This window comes from Toxoplasma gondii, chromosome XI, assembly GCF_000006565.2.
Source record: "Toxoplasma gondii ME49 chromosome XI, whole genome shotgun sequence".
Classification (NCBI taxonomy): Eukaryota; Apicomplexa; class Conoidasida; order Eucoccidiorida; family Sarcocystidae; genus Toxoplasma; species Toxoplasma gondii.
In genome coordinates this window covers 5,988,517-6,003,641 of record NC_031479.1, presented here as the reverse complement: position 1 = coordinate 6,003,641, position 15,125 = coordinate 5,988,517, and the positions used below count along the sequence as shown (strand labels likewise).

General features: G+C 51.2%; 2 protein-coding genes across 2 annotated transcripts; one reads left to right on the top strand and one right to left on the bottom strand.

The window, feature by feature from the left end:
• Nucleotides 1-205: 205 nt before the first annotated feature.
• Nucleotides 206-10,753, top strand: TGME49_216630 (trigger factor protein, putative). The gene is made up of 12 exons (XM_002370930.2): nt 206-2,110; nt 2,820-3,011; nt 3,787-3,999; nt 4,662-4,772; nt 5,686-5,826; nt 6,080-6,180; nt 6,481-6,914; nt 7,409-7,564; nt 8,247-8,416; nt 8,725-8,799; nt 9,296-9,440; nt 9,965-10,753. Exons 1-12 carry the CDS (start codon nt 938-940, stop codon nt 10,147-10,149), a joined length of 3,096 nt encoding a protein of 1,031 aa, XP_002370971.2. The 5' UTR covers nt 206-937; the 3' UTR covers nt 10,150-10,753.
• A 68-nt stretch (nt 10,754-10,821) lies between these two features.
• Nucleotides 10,822-14,635, bottom strand: TGME49_216640 (GHMP kinase, putative). The gene is made up of 5 exons (XM_018779743.1): nt 14,038-14,635; nt 13,294-13,632; nt 12,573-12,932; nt 11,955-12,228; nt 10,822-11,378 (listed from the first exon to the last, which is right to left on the bottom strand). The coding sequence occupies exons 1-5, from the start codon at nt 14,581-14,583 to the stop codon at nt 11,176-11,178; spliced, it is 1,722 nt and encodes a 573-aa protein (XP_018635257.1). The 5' UTR covers nt 14,584-14,635; the 3' UTR covers nt 10,822-11,175.
• Nucleotides 14,636-15,125: the final 490 nt, after the last annotated feature.

Genomic DNA, 15,125 nt, shown 5'->3' with positions numbered 1-15,125 from the left:
GGTCTTCACTCGCTTGACAGAGAAAGGCGAAACGCAGCAAGAAAAACCACGTTTATTGGCTTTTCTAATCCATTGCTGCGGGTGTCCAGCTTCGGGACGTGAAGAAGCGCCGATGTCTCGTGTAGCGTGTGTAGCTGGTGCATGCAGAAAAAAATAGAAAGAGTCGATAGCATTGGTTTCTTCTTGCATAACTCTCGATGTTTGTGCGTCCAAATCGAGTTGGTTGCCTCGAGAAGCGCCGCGTTTTGGGGGGAGCTTTTCTTTTTTGTCAAAGCCACTGTTTTCAGTTTAAGTCACTTTTTTCCACCCCCGAGACCGCGCAAGGAGTCATCGCAATGGAGACACCGCGAAGACCCAAGAGACATTGAGATTCGCGGCCGTTTTCTTCCTGCGTGCGTGTCTCGCTTTTTCTTGTCTTCGCTTCCTCTTCATACTTTGTGCTTTTCGGCTTCACCTCCCCGAGTGTACGAACCCTTCGTTTTCCTCTCTTCCTTCTTCCCCGCTGTCTCTGATTTCCCTCCCTTCTCTCAGCTTCACTCTTGACACGCGTCCGCCCGTTGGCGTCGTCGCGTTTGTTGTTTTCTTCCCTCTCTTTCCCTGGATTTCCCCCTCTTGTTTCTCGTTCGTTCTGGGCTCCGTCAGTCGACTCTGTGCATGCAAATCGGTGGCGACCTCATCGATTGCCTGCCGTTCTGAAAATGTCCTCAACTGGGTGGTAGCCGTGGCATTTGTCTGCAGGGGGGGCTGCGGGGTGCTTTTCTCGCGTTGTTCCTCCGTATTTCTCCCTTTCATCTCGAAATTTTTGCACCAAGGAGTTTCCTTGTCTCCGTCCGTTTCCGGCCTGCACGCGCCGGACATGCTTCCTTCCCTCTCCGCCCTCTCTCTGCGCCAAGGTACGGCAGGTCTTCCGAAAAGGCGCTGACAGAGCGAGAGAAAAATGGGGAAGCTGGCAATCCGGGGATACCCTGCTCCCCTGCATGTGCTCAAAAGGAACTGCGCTTTCGTCTTTGTCTCCTTTTCTCTCTTCGCGTCTCTGCCCCTTGAGTGCTCGGTTTTACACGGTCCTTCTCAGCCGTTTTCTTCTCCCTCGCTGCAGCCTCGAACTTCTGTTTCTCCAAGCAGAAGGAAATGCGCTTTGTCTTCGAACGAGTCGCCTCTTTCGGACCCCCCTAACAATGTCTTTCACTTTGGTCTTGGTAGCGAACTCTCGGCTCACCCTTCTTCCACCCCCTCCCCTCAGCTTCCACAAAATCCTTCAGAAAACATCGCGGAGGAAACGCGCGGTGCTCGATGCCCTGACCTCCAGTCCACGCACCTCAACAGACTGTTGGCCTCTCTTCGCTTGACCTTGTTCCCTGCGACAACTGCTGTTCCACCTCACCCCTGCGCATCGATCTCCAGATCGTCTCTGTCTGCGTCTCCTCTCTGTCTGCCTTCACCGTCTCCTCCTTCGCTTCGTCCCCTGCCAGCTGTCCGCGCTCGCCTGTCCTATGTGTTGCGGTCTCGACTGTCGAGACAGCAGATCCGAAAGTCGATTGCGTTCCTCTCTGCCCTCTCCCTGAGTTTCTCTTGGCGCATGTCTTCTTCTGGCTCTCCCTGCATCTCTCTTCCTCTCTCTTCTGGTCGTTCTCGTCCGATCTCTGCGGCGCGTTCTTCTCTTCGTCTGCCACGGTCTTCCGCTCTTTCTCATACGCCGCTCGTCTGGCTGTCGCGCCGCCCGTCGAGGGCAGAAACGGACTTGGAGTCTGTCGGAAGCACAGGCAAGGCTGGAGAAAGTCAGGAACGTGACTCGTTCAACGGGGAAGAAGGAGAAGAGGATGAGATTGATTTTTACGAAGACGAAGAAACTCGAGGTTGTGCGACTCAGCAGCTTTTCTTCGAATCAGATCCCGAAGGAGACGAGAGTCGAGACGCAAGAAAAAACGACACAGAAAACGAAGAAGAGGGAGACGGAGGAGAAGCAGTAGCAGAGGGGTCGCATGCATCCGATGAGTGGGGAGGGGTAGGAGAAAAGCAAGGCGGACGGTCCAACGGTGGCAAAGACAACAGAGATTGCGCCTCCTCTCAAGGCCTCAGAAGCTTCAAAGAGCGACGCAAACAGGTGCAGCAGGTAGGCGGATTGCTTCTGTTGAAAAGGGAGAACAAAACACCGAAATAGGGACGCGGTGCGGGTGGATGATCATGCAGGTGAGCGGCACTCGTATATGAGACGGGTGGGGGGTCGAACGAAGCCAACGCCTGGCAAAGAGTCTCCTTGTGGGGTCCTTGCCTCGTTGAGTCTCTGTGTGTCAACTGCATGCGCGGGCGGAGGGCCATGAGGGATAACAGGAAAACTTACCGGAGAGGAAGGGGAGTGAAAAGCTCCTCAACGTTTTCACGGGGTTTGCAAGTCGACAGCTTCGCGGTCTGGGGGACGCGACGCTTGCTCTCGGCGTCTCAGTCTTTCAAACTCACGAACGCAGTTCTCTAGAGCCTCCAATCTGCGATCTGTCTTATCTTTCAACATCCCCGAGACAGAAAACTCTTCTGGTTATAAACCATGGTGAAGACTGAAACTTCTCGTTCGCGTGGAAAAGAGACATCCAAATCCACGTCTATATTGACGTACACTAGACATACATGCACACATACATACACGCCTACATACGTATATATGTATATATATATATATATATATATATATTCGTATGGGTATGCATGCATGTACATAGTGTTGTGTATAGCAAATGTTGTCGATGCGAATAAAGTGCATCAAAGCCTACATCAGGCACCCTTTTCGAAAAAGCGGATGCTTGAGCTTGTGCGCCGTGTGTCTTCAGCGCCGAACTGCGTATCTGCGACGAGGAAAGCGGTTCGGAGCCGCCTCGCCAGAGATCGTTGGCAAAGACAGCGAAAGAGTGGACATGGCACTTATTGAAGATCTGGCTAGTCACCTTCCTGTCGCAATACACCGCAGCGGAAACGCGACGGTCCTCATTGAGGCCGACATTCCTGCTCACATCACGCAAAGAGTAGGGTGACCTCGAGCGTGCAAATGCCTGTGTCGCGTAGCTCGTGATTGAGCTTGGGGGGGATGAACGTTTCGCATGCCTACTTCTCACAGAGCAGTCTATTCAATCAGAAAATTCTCTAATTTTTTCTCAACAGAGACACGAGCATACACCTTCATATAGGGCTGTCTATCAATATAGGCGATAAAGGTCGACGGTAGGGGTCTTTACAGGTATGTATGCGTAGATGCGTGTCTCCCTGTGCTCATGATATGTCTACGCTGTTTCTTCCTTGCATTATCTATGGAGGGAGTGCGAGTCCCTTTTGCAGGCGAACGTAAAGTGTAGTGCTGAATCAATAGCACGCGAGAGCACAAGCCTCATCTTGGTGTCAGCTGAAATTCATATATATATATATATATATATACATATGTAGATGTGTATATGTACATGTATATATGTACATATATATATATATATGCAAATAGATTTGTACGTGTGTGTGTACACGGCCAGATGGTGTTTGTAATCTATGTTTGAAAGGATACAACGGGAACCGCGAACTCTGCGGCGTCTAAGCATCCGACCAGCGTCTTTGTGTTCATGCATGCTTGCACAATACTTCGTGCCAGTCTAGAAACGTATGTGTGTCTATGCGCCTGCGTCGACCTTGAGCTTCTCCCCGCGGTCGACGCCTCTTTTCGGCAGGTGGAAGCAGGGGCATCGTCAAACATTTCTCCCCGGACGGGTGTATCCGTTTATCGTTCGTCTGATTTGCATGTCCGTCTGTGTCAAGGTCCAGGATCTGACGATTGCCCACCTACGAACAACGCTGCGGGTCCCTGGATACCGAAGCGGCTTGGGAGAGGTGCCTCTCTCAATGCTTCAGTATTACGCGGGTGGTGTAGACGCTGTCAAGCAGAGAGCTGTTCAGGCGCTCGGAGATCTGCTTCTTCATCAAGCCACGAACAAAGGTGCAAAGATCATTGGAACTCCCCAGTTTGTCCAGGTGAGCGAGTGGCGCATGCACGCATTGCATGCATGCACATGAGACATGGTGTGGGTGAGTCTCCGGTGTGGAGTCGATGGGTCCCCGAATGCCACCGGCCTCACGACGCGTGTGTCTTGCTGGACAGACCAGCGCGTCTGACCAAACCCCTCCATCAAAATAAATCGCGGTACAAAGATACACGTATATAAATATATATATATATATATATATTTATATATGTATCCATACATGTATGTGTACATCTACACATGCATCTAACTATTTGATCAAAGATATATTGAAGTATACATCGCCATGGAGAGATCGATGCGGCTGACTGAGGTCTGCACACGTTGTTTCAGCGCTTAAGTGCATGCATGCATGCTCCGCAGGTAACTGTGTATCCAGAATATTACACGTTGCATTTGTACCCACCAGATGCACTGTCTGTCGTGAGGTATGAAACTGTGCAGATAGATGTGCTATATAGAGGACTATGGCGCGCAAGAGATTTGAGCTAGGGATGCGTTTGCTGCTCTCCGAGGCGGCTGCATGCACTCACGATTTTAAACCCCCAGAGACAAGTGCGTATACAACTCGCCGAACTGCAAAATTATGTGCATGCACGTCCATGCGTGTGACGTATTTCGCTATCATTTTGTCGACGTTTTGTGCCTCAGGCGACCGACGAGCTCACCAAGAAGTTCCATCCCGGACAGTCGATGAAGATTCAGATCAGATGTGATACGCTGCCGACAGTCAAGTTCAAAGAGAACTACAGAGGGCTCAAGGTGAGTCTTCTGTCTTTTCGATCACAGCCGAGAAAGCGAACTCGCCTCCCTGCGGGTGCATTGTTCCACCCGTGCATTCATGTTTTAGCTCAAAGATTATTTTGGTCATTCTGTGTGTTCCATTCTATACTGGCGGTGGATAGAGGAAGTCGTTAGCAGCGATAAGCTCACACGAATGGTGGGGACGACTGAATGCAAGCAGACCACGGACGCACTCTTTCCATCTCTAGGAGGGTGTTTCACTCTGAAAGTGAGGTCTTTCTTGGTGCGGCTCTGTTCGTTTCCTCTCTGCTTTCTTCGCAGCCCGTTTGCCGCTCTCGTGTGTCTCCGCAGCGATGCAGCTGGCAACCTCGGGATGTGCAGGTGGTGCCTTGTTATGTTTTTCAAGCTAGAAAATGTATTCGGTGCCGACAAGACAGCGGTGGAAAGGCCAACCTAGGTCGGGGGGTCTCCTGTCGAATGCGCGAAGCGGCTCCAGCCAAGTAGACACAAAAGTGTGGACTCTGCAGTTTTGTTTAAGACCGCAAAATCTAGAAGAGGAACTGCGGCAAAGGACCCTGCGCGGCCGAGTATCCATCTCACGAGTTGGCAACCAGCACCGCTGTGCACAAGAGTGACCGCGCGCGCTGTCCTCCCTGCAAGGTGAAGACGGGCGTGACTGGCTTCTTCCACTGGGTAAAATAGGCTGTGATGACGGATGCAGCAGAAAGTTGCATGCAGATATCGGGGTCGACAGAGTATTGCAACTCGAAGGTGTACCCACTGAATTCGCTGTGCATGTTACCTTTCACATCTGAGTAGAGAGTCATGCTGAACAGGAGAAGTCAATGCATGGAAGTATGCGGACCGCCCAGTCTGTGTGTCTGTGTGTGTATGGAACTCGTGAGCGCGCATTTCCGATGTCTGTTTCCAGCTGAGAGTGCCTAGGCCGCCTTATCCGAAGGGTCTGTTGTTCCAGAAGGCTGAGGAGATTTTGGCGAAGAGGCATGCGCATGAGGTGGATTTTCCCGATGACGATAGGCGCGCCAGAATGGGGGACGCCGCAGAAATTGAGGTGGGCAGCTGGCCCTTGTTTGTCGCTGTCGGACCCTCGATTTTGCATAGGAAAGTGGAGAAACCGTTCAGATTCAGAGGTGTGTTCTTTTCAGATGTTCTTGTGAACCGTTGCACGTGGTCGCTGTGGCGACAAAAAAAGAAGAGAAAGAGTTGAAAGAAAGAGACGATGGTTTGTGCGCCTGCAAGTACGCAGGTTTCGACCGAGAGAGCTACCTCTCCACAAAGGGTGTTTCAAACGCCATGTTTCTCAGGTCACTCGCGGATGGTTCGAAACTGGCGAGGAGGCACGAGGAGACGAGATTCCGACGCATCTCATTGCCGGGAAAGTGACGGTGATCTTGGACAAAGACTGGTGAGACAAACGACGCGAATAATCGGTCTCTTCTTTCCGGTGTGAGTGCTATCGAACAAAGTCAGCGTGCGAAGTTTGGTTCAGAGTAACCAACGCACATGGAAAAGTGAATAGGCTTTCCACTCTTTGAGTCGACCCTCAGGGCCCGTTTCTGGGGCGCTTCCACTTTCGTGGCGACTCTTTCTCTCCCTGTTTTTTCGGAATCCATCCCCTCTGCCCGTCTCCCATTCTCACCCGTTCGATACCCATTCTTCTTCTTTGCATTTCCTTGTTCTCCCCTTTCTTCTCCACTTGCTTCAGCAACCCGGAAGGCGGCGCAGAGCTCGTGGACGGTCTCCTGGGGATTCGGAAGGGCGATGCGCGGGAGGTACGGGTGCCACTGCCTTTTTCTGTCAAGGAAATGCTCCCTTTTTCTGGCGTCGACCAAATTGGAAACCTTCCTGCTGGCGCCTCCACGCAGACGCCCTCGCCCCGCGTCTCCGCGACAGGCTTCTTGGAGGGCGAACAGGTTCCGAGCGAAGGCAGTGGGGGCTTGGGAGAGACAGAACGAGCTGATGGATCGGGTCTTTCCATGGTCCAAGCGCTGGCTAGAGAAGCAGGCGAGAAGTGTGGAATTGGCTTTACGGATGAGAGAAAAGAGCACATCCTCGACGAAGACGAAGAGCGACTCGTGCAAACCATTCTCCACGTCAAGTGCCTCGGCGTCAAACGTAGGATTCCACGCGAACTCAACGGTGAGGAATTTGAGACTGGACTCGTGTTTCTCCTCCCCGGACTCCCTAGACGAGACCCTTGCGGAAGTGGCGAGGGGCTTTGCGAGCTTCGACGCGAAAACCACGGCATCCTGCGCGCTGTGTAGAGACACCGAAAAGTCAGGTTTAGACCGGTTTGGCGCATGAGACGGGAAGAGGGGTTTGCTGGCGCCACTACGTCACAACTACTCGCGTGGAGATACGGAGAGCGGTGGCCACGAGGAAACGAACAACAACTTGGGCTATGTCTAGAGTTGTAAAGGGTCATAGGCACGCGGGTTTCTTTGCATATTGCGCTACTCGTTAGACGTGGTGTCCGAAGGCGAACGGGAGTCGTTTTTGTAGCGCGTCCCTGGGTGAGCAGGTTTTCGCAGACGTTTCTTGGCGTCTTGAAGGAGTCTAGAGTGTTTCACTCCAGTTTATTTCAACCGACGCTCGGTTCATGGTCAGGTGATTTTTGTGTCCTCGGCTTCTAGATGAGTTTTACAGAAAGGTATTGAATGAGACTCGAACAGACTTCATGGAGCGCCTGGAAGCAACTGGCGACGAGCTCGTGGAGGCAGCGAGTGTCAAGGCCCGTCGTGGTGCCGTTGCTGCGGCTCTAGACGACATCACCACAATTGAGGCTCCTGGTGAGGCTCCGAAATGCCAAGCGTAGCCAGTGCGTCAGCGGAAAGCGAGTTTTTTCTGGTCGCGGCAAACTGGGTTCGGATGTCCTCGATGAGGGAACGAAGAGCAGGCGCTGCACAAAGCATTAGTTCGAGGTCGAGGGTGTAAGCGCGATACGATCGAGTTCCATATTTCTTTGTAGATTTGTCTGTTACTGGTGTGTTTCACAATCCACATGCTCGGGGTTACGATTATGCATGCAAGAAATCTCGGTCGGCGCGACAGTTTTGGCGCAATGGCTGAGGCAGACGAACAACCCCAGATTCGCACAAACATTCACGTCTGTGCTTTTTTTCGCATGCAGCTGGACAGAAACATAAAAATGTGAGGCTGGTTCCGGAAATGTATGTGCGTGCTCTCCGTGGGCAAACGTGAAACTCTTCTGGGTTGAACTGTACATGTTTTACATACTCTTTACATTTCAGTGGTCGTAGCAAACCGGAAGGGCTACCTGCCGCGCTGAAAGTACCATTCTCAGCTCCAGAGTACAGTTCGGGACTCCGCTCAATATCTTCCCTACGGTCGACCGACAGCACGCGGTGTCTCATAGAAGAATTTGATGACAAATGTGGAAGCACACACAAGGGGCATCTCTGTTGAGTCTGTTGGCGACAGCATCGGTGTTTCCGGTCTCTCTGTTCGTAGAAACGCTGATCGAAGAACAGGCACGGCTGACGTACAAGCAGCAGCTGAAGTCGAAGGAGATGGAAGGGCAGGACGTGACTGGCCTAGACACTGAGGAGAAGTACCAAGAGTGGAAAAGCAAGAATGTCAACGTCGTCGTCAAACTTCTGAAGACTGCCTTCACCATCAAGGTTCGCATTTTGAAAAGCGAAGCTGCAGATCCCTGATGGAGGGTTGCCTCGGCGTTCTCGGAATACCTTCGCCCTATGTTCCCGTCCGGACAGACCCATGCACGAATATACGCGTATATATATATATATATATATGAGTATGTATATGCAAATATAAATGTGTGTGCGATGACCAGAAAAGTGTGGACGCATGAATAAACAGAACTTTACAAGCGTGGGCGTGTTTGTGCGTTTCATATGGTACACAGGTCTTGTCTTCCTAATGTTACTTCACAGTGGGCAACAGTGTCTTGTCCGTTTCTCCTCAGGCAATCATGAAAAACGAGAATCTGAAGGTTGACCAAGCCAAGCTGATGAAATCTGTCGAGGAGACGTTGATGAAGGTATTCGATGTACACTGATCCGACAAGCATTGCAAACTCTTCTCCCGCAATTGATTAACGACGACACGATTCAGCCCAGACACCCGGTAGCAAAGCGAGTCCTCATTGTGGGTCCACCTTTGCATTTTCTTGATCGGGTGTAGGCACACGAACCGGCTTGCTCGTATTGAGTTCGTGACAGCGCCATCAAAGCTGTAGTTGGTTGTAAGAATAGTAGTCTAAGTGTGGCAGACATTTAGCATTGGTCACTATCAAACACGGATTAAAGGTTCCTTTAAGCGCAGTGTCGACACCTGTGTGGATGCAAGAATCAGGGTCGCAAGCGGACGATGGGGATAACAAGTCAGATAAAAGTGAATGTTTTAATTGCCGCACTGTATCAGCACCTCAGCGTCGGCTCACTACTCCCGTGTCTTTGAAAAATGGACTTACAGTGTGTTGAGCGGTTATTTTTCTTGTCGATTCTTGTGTGTCTTTGATGGCATCTTCTGACCAGTGTCCGGGCCAGAAGCCCGACCTGGTAACGGAGCGCACGCTGAATCTCATGGAGTCGCAGCTCGTCTACGATTTCGTGGCGGACCACGGGGACATCACGTACTACGTAGAGGAGAGGCCTGTAACAGCCAGTGTCGTTCATAAATGTAAGATGATCTAGAATGGATTGAAGATCCCCTGACTCGGTGCAGTAACGAGGAAGTTTCAGACTCTCGCCAGTGGTGCGACGTGTACTTGGCATTTGCTCAGCGCTCGCTTGACGAGCCTCTGTTGGACTGCCGATTTTCATCTGCCGCTCGAAACACACGTCTGATGATGGATGTCTCTGCTTGCCTTCCAATGTATCTTCGCGTGAATGCATGTCTCTCTTTCGGTCCACTTGTGTTCTGACTCGCTCCTCTGTTCCCCCGAGTCTTGTGTACCTCATCGGTTCGTGGGTCAGTGTGCCTATCGATCGCTTGTGGCCTTATATGGTCATCGTTTGTTCACGTTTTAGCAATCGACCTGTAGGTCTATTCGTTGGCTTGTCTCTGCGTTTTGCCTCCAAAACTCCCTCAAAGATGTACGTGCGAAGAGGGATAAGCATGCGTGGCGAAGCGGCGTAAGCCATGAACGTGGTGAATTGACCGGCCGCTACCCCGCGCGTGTCTTCTTTTCTCGCTCTGAACAGCTTCCGATGGCGACAAGTCCTACGGGATGAAGGCCTATCCTGCAGGAGCGGATGTCGAGCGCTACAAGAAGAACCGAGAGGCGTTGGTTGAGGAAAATGAGAAACTGAAAGACCTAGCTTCCAAATTTTTCGTGGAACCCGGAGGCAAGAAACGACCACCTCCCCTCAAACCGGAAGACGAGTAGATGCTATGGGCCTGACAAACATGGTCTGTAGTGCACTTTCTCGCACCCGGTCACCCAGCCCGTTTCCGTGACGCGCTTTCAGGTTACGGCTACCTGTGTGCTCGACAGCTCCTCAACGTGCTGGTACAGGTACATTTTCCGATGTGAATAAGGAAGAAACTGCGACAAGAGCGTTTCGTCTCGAGGCCAAAGTATGCAGGAAAACAAGCTACATAGCAGGGGCGCCTCTTTTGTGTGGTTGTCAGCGGATTCGATCGGGCGTTTTCAGGGCCTAGGCACGGTGAGACCGAGGCTGGGTTTTCTCGGGGACCCTGTTGTCTCTATGTTTCCTCTCAAGTATAAGGAGATACGTAAATGTATCAATGGGTGTTTATTTGCTGGCTGTGTAAATCATGCCTGACCGGTGTAGCCTAAGATGAATAGTTCGTCGTATCTGTTGTTGTGGGCGCTTCTAACTCCTTGCTTGCTGTCTCTTCGCTCCTTGTCTGTTTTAGCCTTGTCGTTGTTCTCGGTGTCTGCCGCGTCTATCTGCTCACTTCTTTTCTTCTGTCCCCGCCTTCTCACGTCTTCACAGATCTACCTAATTTCCAATTGAATTCAAAGCAATGCTATGTCTAAAACTACTGTCGCGTTTCCAGAAAGCCGATAGCAGCAATTAGCTTGTTTCTTGGACACTGAAGCATTGAGGCGATCTCCTCTCCGGGGTGCATTTGCAAGTTTTTCACAGTAAAGGATAACACTCTTCCATTCGGCTACTAGGCGCTCGAGTTCGGCGCACGACAGCGGGGGGCACAGCAGGAGCTGTACAGTCAACTGCAAGATCGAAGACAAACGCAAGTCATTTTCGCCCTTCATCGAACTCAAGCATGCATCGCGACGTTTAGTCATGTATAACAAGTCAAAAGTGTATGTAAAGCTGAGCATGCAGGTGAACACACACTTCACACGGAAAGATACTTGCACGCACTGTTGTGGGCGCACACATACGCGGAGAGCTTCCACCGGAGCGAGAGACGAACAGACACTTCACCAACCGTCGTCATCGCGCTCTTGTGCAAAGGGCACTGTATGTGCTCCGCCAGCTGCTGGAGCCACAACAAGCACTTTGCCTTTTTTCTTACACTCCGCTGCTGCGGTGTTTAATGCCTCTGCGACTTCGCCGCAGTGGTGTTCCATCACGAAGGCCAGGACCGCGGGACCCGCTCCGCTCAAACAAACTCCCAGGGCACCTGAACAGGCGGGAAAAAGGAGGAACCATCTGTCTTTCGGATCAGCGGATTTGGGAGTCTGTGATCGTGGGCTAGCGACTCGCTGAAGTGGCATGTTCCCCTTCAGCTCCGCGCGCCCTCGCGTAACTAGTATATCTATTCATGCACAGTCGTGTAAATATGTACATCCTTGAATTCTGCGTACTCTTTACCCACCAAAAACCTTTAACGACGGGGAATGGCGGCAGCTGAGAACTAGTATATCTATTCATACACAGTCGTGTAAATATGTACATCCTTGAATTCTGCGTACTCTTTACCCACCAAAAACCTTTAACGACGGGGAATGACGGCAGCTGAGAACTAGTATATCTATTCATACACAGTCGTGTAAATATGTACATCCTTGAATTCTGCGTACTCTTTACCCACCAAAAACCTTTAACGACGGGGAATGACGGCAGCTGAGAACTAGTATATCTATTCATACACAGTCGTGTAAATATGTACATCCTTGAATTCTGCGTACTCTTTACCCACCAAAAACCTTTAACGACGCGGAATGACGGCAGCTGAGACGAAGCCGCAAATTCTTACCAGCTCTCTGGGCGGCATCCTTCATAGGTTCGAGATGAGGGTTCAGTTTAGCCCGGAATCGCTGATGAAGCCGATCGTCCATCGCATCTTGTAACAGCCTATAGAGGACATCCTCAACTGCCTCGGCGGCTTTGGCAGGTGTGCCCCCTTCGCCAGCCTCAGCCACAACAGCTGCGGCCGCCGCCGTGTTCATCGCGTACACAAGCAAAGCCGTGCGAGCGGAGTTGAAAACGGCATCTGCAAGAGAAACCGTTTTGGGAAGCACTTCACGGGCCTGAGAAGAGAGAACAAGTAGTCAAAGTACGTATCCCAGTGTATCCAAAGCGGAGGAAAAAGAAAGTGGGCCTACCGATGCAGGTGAACACCTCATTGGCTAGACATGCAGGGTCCAGACGAGTTCACGGGCGCAAAAGCCCGCAGACGAAGGTCGCACGCTTCCAACTGTGACTGTGCAGAAGTAAAAACATACTATTCATATGCATGTCCACAGGCGTTTGTCCACACATGGCATGAATATGCGTGTATGAAAGAGTATACCGACGGGTGAAACTTCTCCCGTTCGTGAACTGGATTGACACTAGAAAGCTCTTCGCTTCTTTGCAGCGCCTACACCCTCACCTTTGAAGTTTCCATTCCCTCATCCGGAACAAACAAAACACATTTAAGATTATCAGGGATGGGTACTCCTCGAGCCATCCAGGCATCATCACCGGTTTTAGGTTTCATCACTTTTCCGCCATGTTTTGCCCCTGGACGTGGGGAAGGAACTGGTGACTTCTCATCACCAGGAAGAGGAGACACAGCCCCGCCTGCTGCGGCGACTGCCGCAGCCGCTTCTTTTGCTTTTTTTATGTCAAAAGGCGTTGGGTAGTGGGTTTTCTCAATTGTAGCGAGCACCGTCATGGGATCGCGAGGGACGTATTTGAGGGCCAGCTGAAGTCCTCCAAAGAGAGCCGCTGCAGCATTGTCGGCGTGCCCCTGTGAAGCACGCAGGAGGGAAACGAACAGGACGCAAATGCTCTGAAACTTTGAAAGGACCTCCATAATCAGTCGGGAACGCTAGACAGGCAGTGACCCGGAAAGAAGAAGGAGGAAGTGAAATGGAAAAGGAAGCTGTCCACGTATGGGTGCTCATCAAGTGGTATGTCAACATGCATGCGGACTGAGAACAACACGCAGAAGGAAGTGCAGAGGGACCCGGAGTCAGGGGAGGAGCAGGTGAGTTTGCAGAAGGACTCGCACAGGTAACAGACTTACACTGGCGGCAAAACAGATGCACGTGTGTGTAAAGAGAGCAAAATGAGTTCGAGACGCACACACCTGAGTAGCTGTTTCTTACTTCCAGATCGCACGCCGTTTTGAGCAGGAAGTTCTCGTCACACACTTCTACGGCGAGGCCGGCTTGATGTAGCCATTCGCCCTCCATGGCAAAGAAAGCTACATCTCTCTCACCGACTTTAGCACTCGACTCTCGATCATGCATTTCCTGACCTGCACATCGCCTCTGTAGAAAAGGGGCAATAGCCGTACTCGCTAAAATGCCGGAGACAATTGCTGCACAGGAAGAGCCAAGTCCACGTGCGATAGGAATGCGGTTGTGGCACGTAAATCGAAATTTCGGGAGCTTTGACGGCGTGAGCTTAAGGCGCGCCAAGACTGCCTGAAACCCACACACAACCTAGAACAGAACAGAACAGACCACGCGAGAAGACCAGTACATACACAGCATACACAGGTGTTGCTATGTACACGGATATAGGCACAGATGTGTGCTCATCTCACGTGGAACAACCCCGAGTTCAGATGCTGGGTACGCGGCAATCTCGAAGGAACAGCAACGAATTGAGACGCGCAGTAAGTTCCTCGTTAACTGGTTGAGAAATACAAGCCATAACAAAAACAAGAAGTCGTCAATAGCGATCTTGGGGAGAACACGAGGACTGAAACGGCTACGAGGCTGACAGTGTAAACGAAAGGAAAGGTCATAAAAAGGGACAGACGGCGAAACAGAGAGGGGGCGTGTATATGTGAGCAGCTACAGTTTCAGTGTTTCATTTCGTCGTGTTGTACTAAGGGAGCGTACCAGGTTGGAATCGTCCCTGGGTAACTCGCCTTCACCCTCTCCATGGATGATGACTTCTTGTTTCTCCGCTTCTTCGATAATCAATTCATTCCAGATATTGACGGCCAAACCAAGACAATCAAAGCCAGATCCTAGGTTAGCGCAGCTTGCAGGAGCTCTGACATGAATGCGCAATGGACTCTCGGCGATATCTTGGTGTTGTGCCAGCACGTCTGCCGCAGATTTTGCGTCTTGACCCACCTGCCGTTCTGCAGGATCTCGCGCGGCTCGCATTTCTAAAATATCCGTCTGTTCTTCTGTGAGTTTCTGCAGGGCAGAATTTCCTGCGATATCTTGTGCACGGACGGTGGCATCTCTCACTCCTTCCCATACTTTTACTGGGTCCTCATAATCTGGTGTGGCACAAGTGACGTCAGCGCTCCGTTTTCGGGAACAGGGCTGACCCTGAAGTAGGCCGCCTAAATGTTGTCGGACGGTTTGCTTTTCTCCTCCCATATGAGCCGGCATTGCGTTCCCGTGCGTAGAGTTCCCGCCAGAATCTTTCATGGTGATACAAAACAGACGAAAGGTTTGAGAAAAGCCTAAAGTCAGAGGAATCGTACACAGCTCGCAGGTGCTGCTGTATAGCCGTGCAAGAACTCGTGCGGAACACAGGGCCTTCTCTGCACCTGTGGTTTATGAAAAAATATCGCGCAGAAATTGGAACTTGCAAACAGATCCACACGCATTTGCATAAAGTTTCATACGCGAACGGGTCCGCCCTCTCTATACACATAAATGGACGTATAATGCATCTGCCTCAAGGATACGGCTTTTGGAGGCACAGTGAATTCTTGACTTGTTTGTTGGCTGCTTCTTTCCGCAACAAGCATCCGTCCACTCCGCTTCACCTGTCCTGGAACGGACCTCCGACCATATGCTTCTGGCAGACAAGCAGTGATGCTGCTGCATGCTTATTGACAAAACGCAGACACGAACGACGGCAAAATTCGTTACCACCCCTGATTGTAAGCTGCAAAAATCTCCACATCAGTCTTCATAGAACGGTCAACTGACAAGTGCCGCTACTAGTCCCAGAGTGCAGTTTA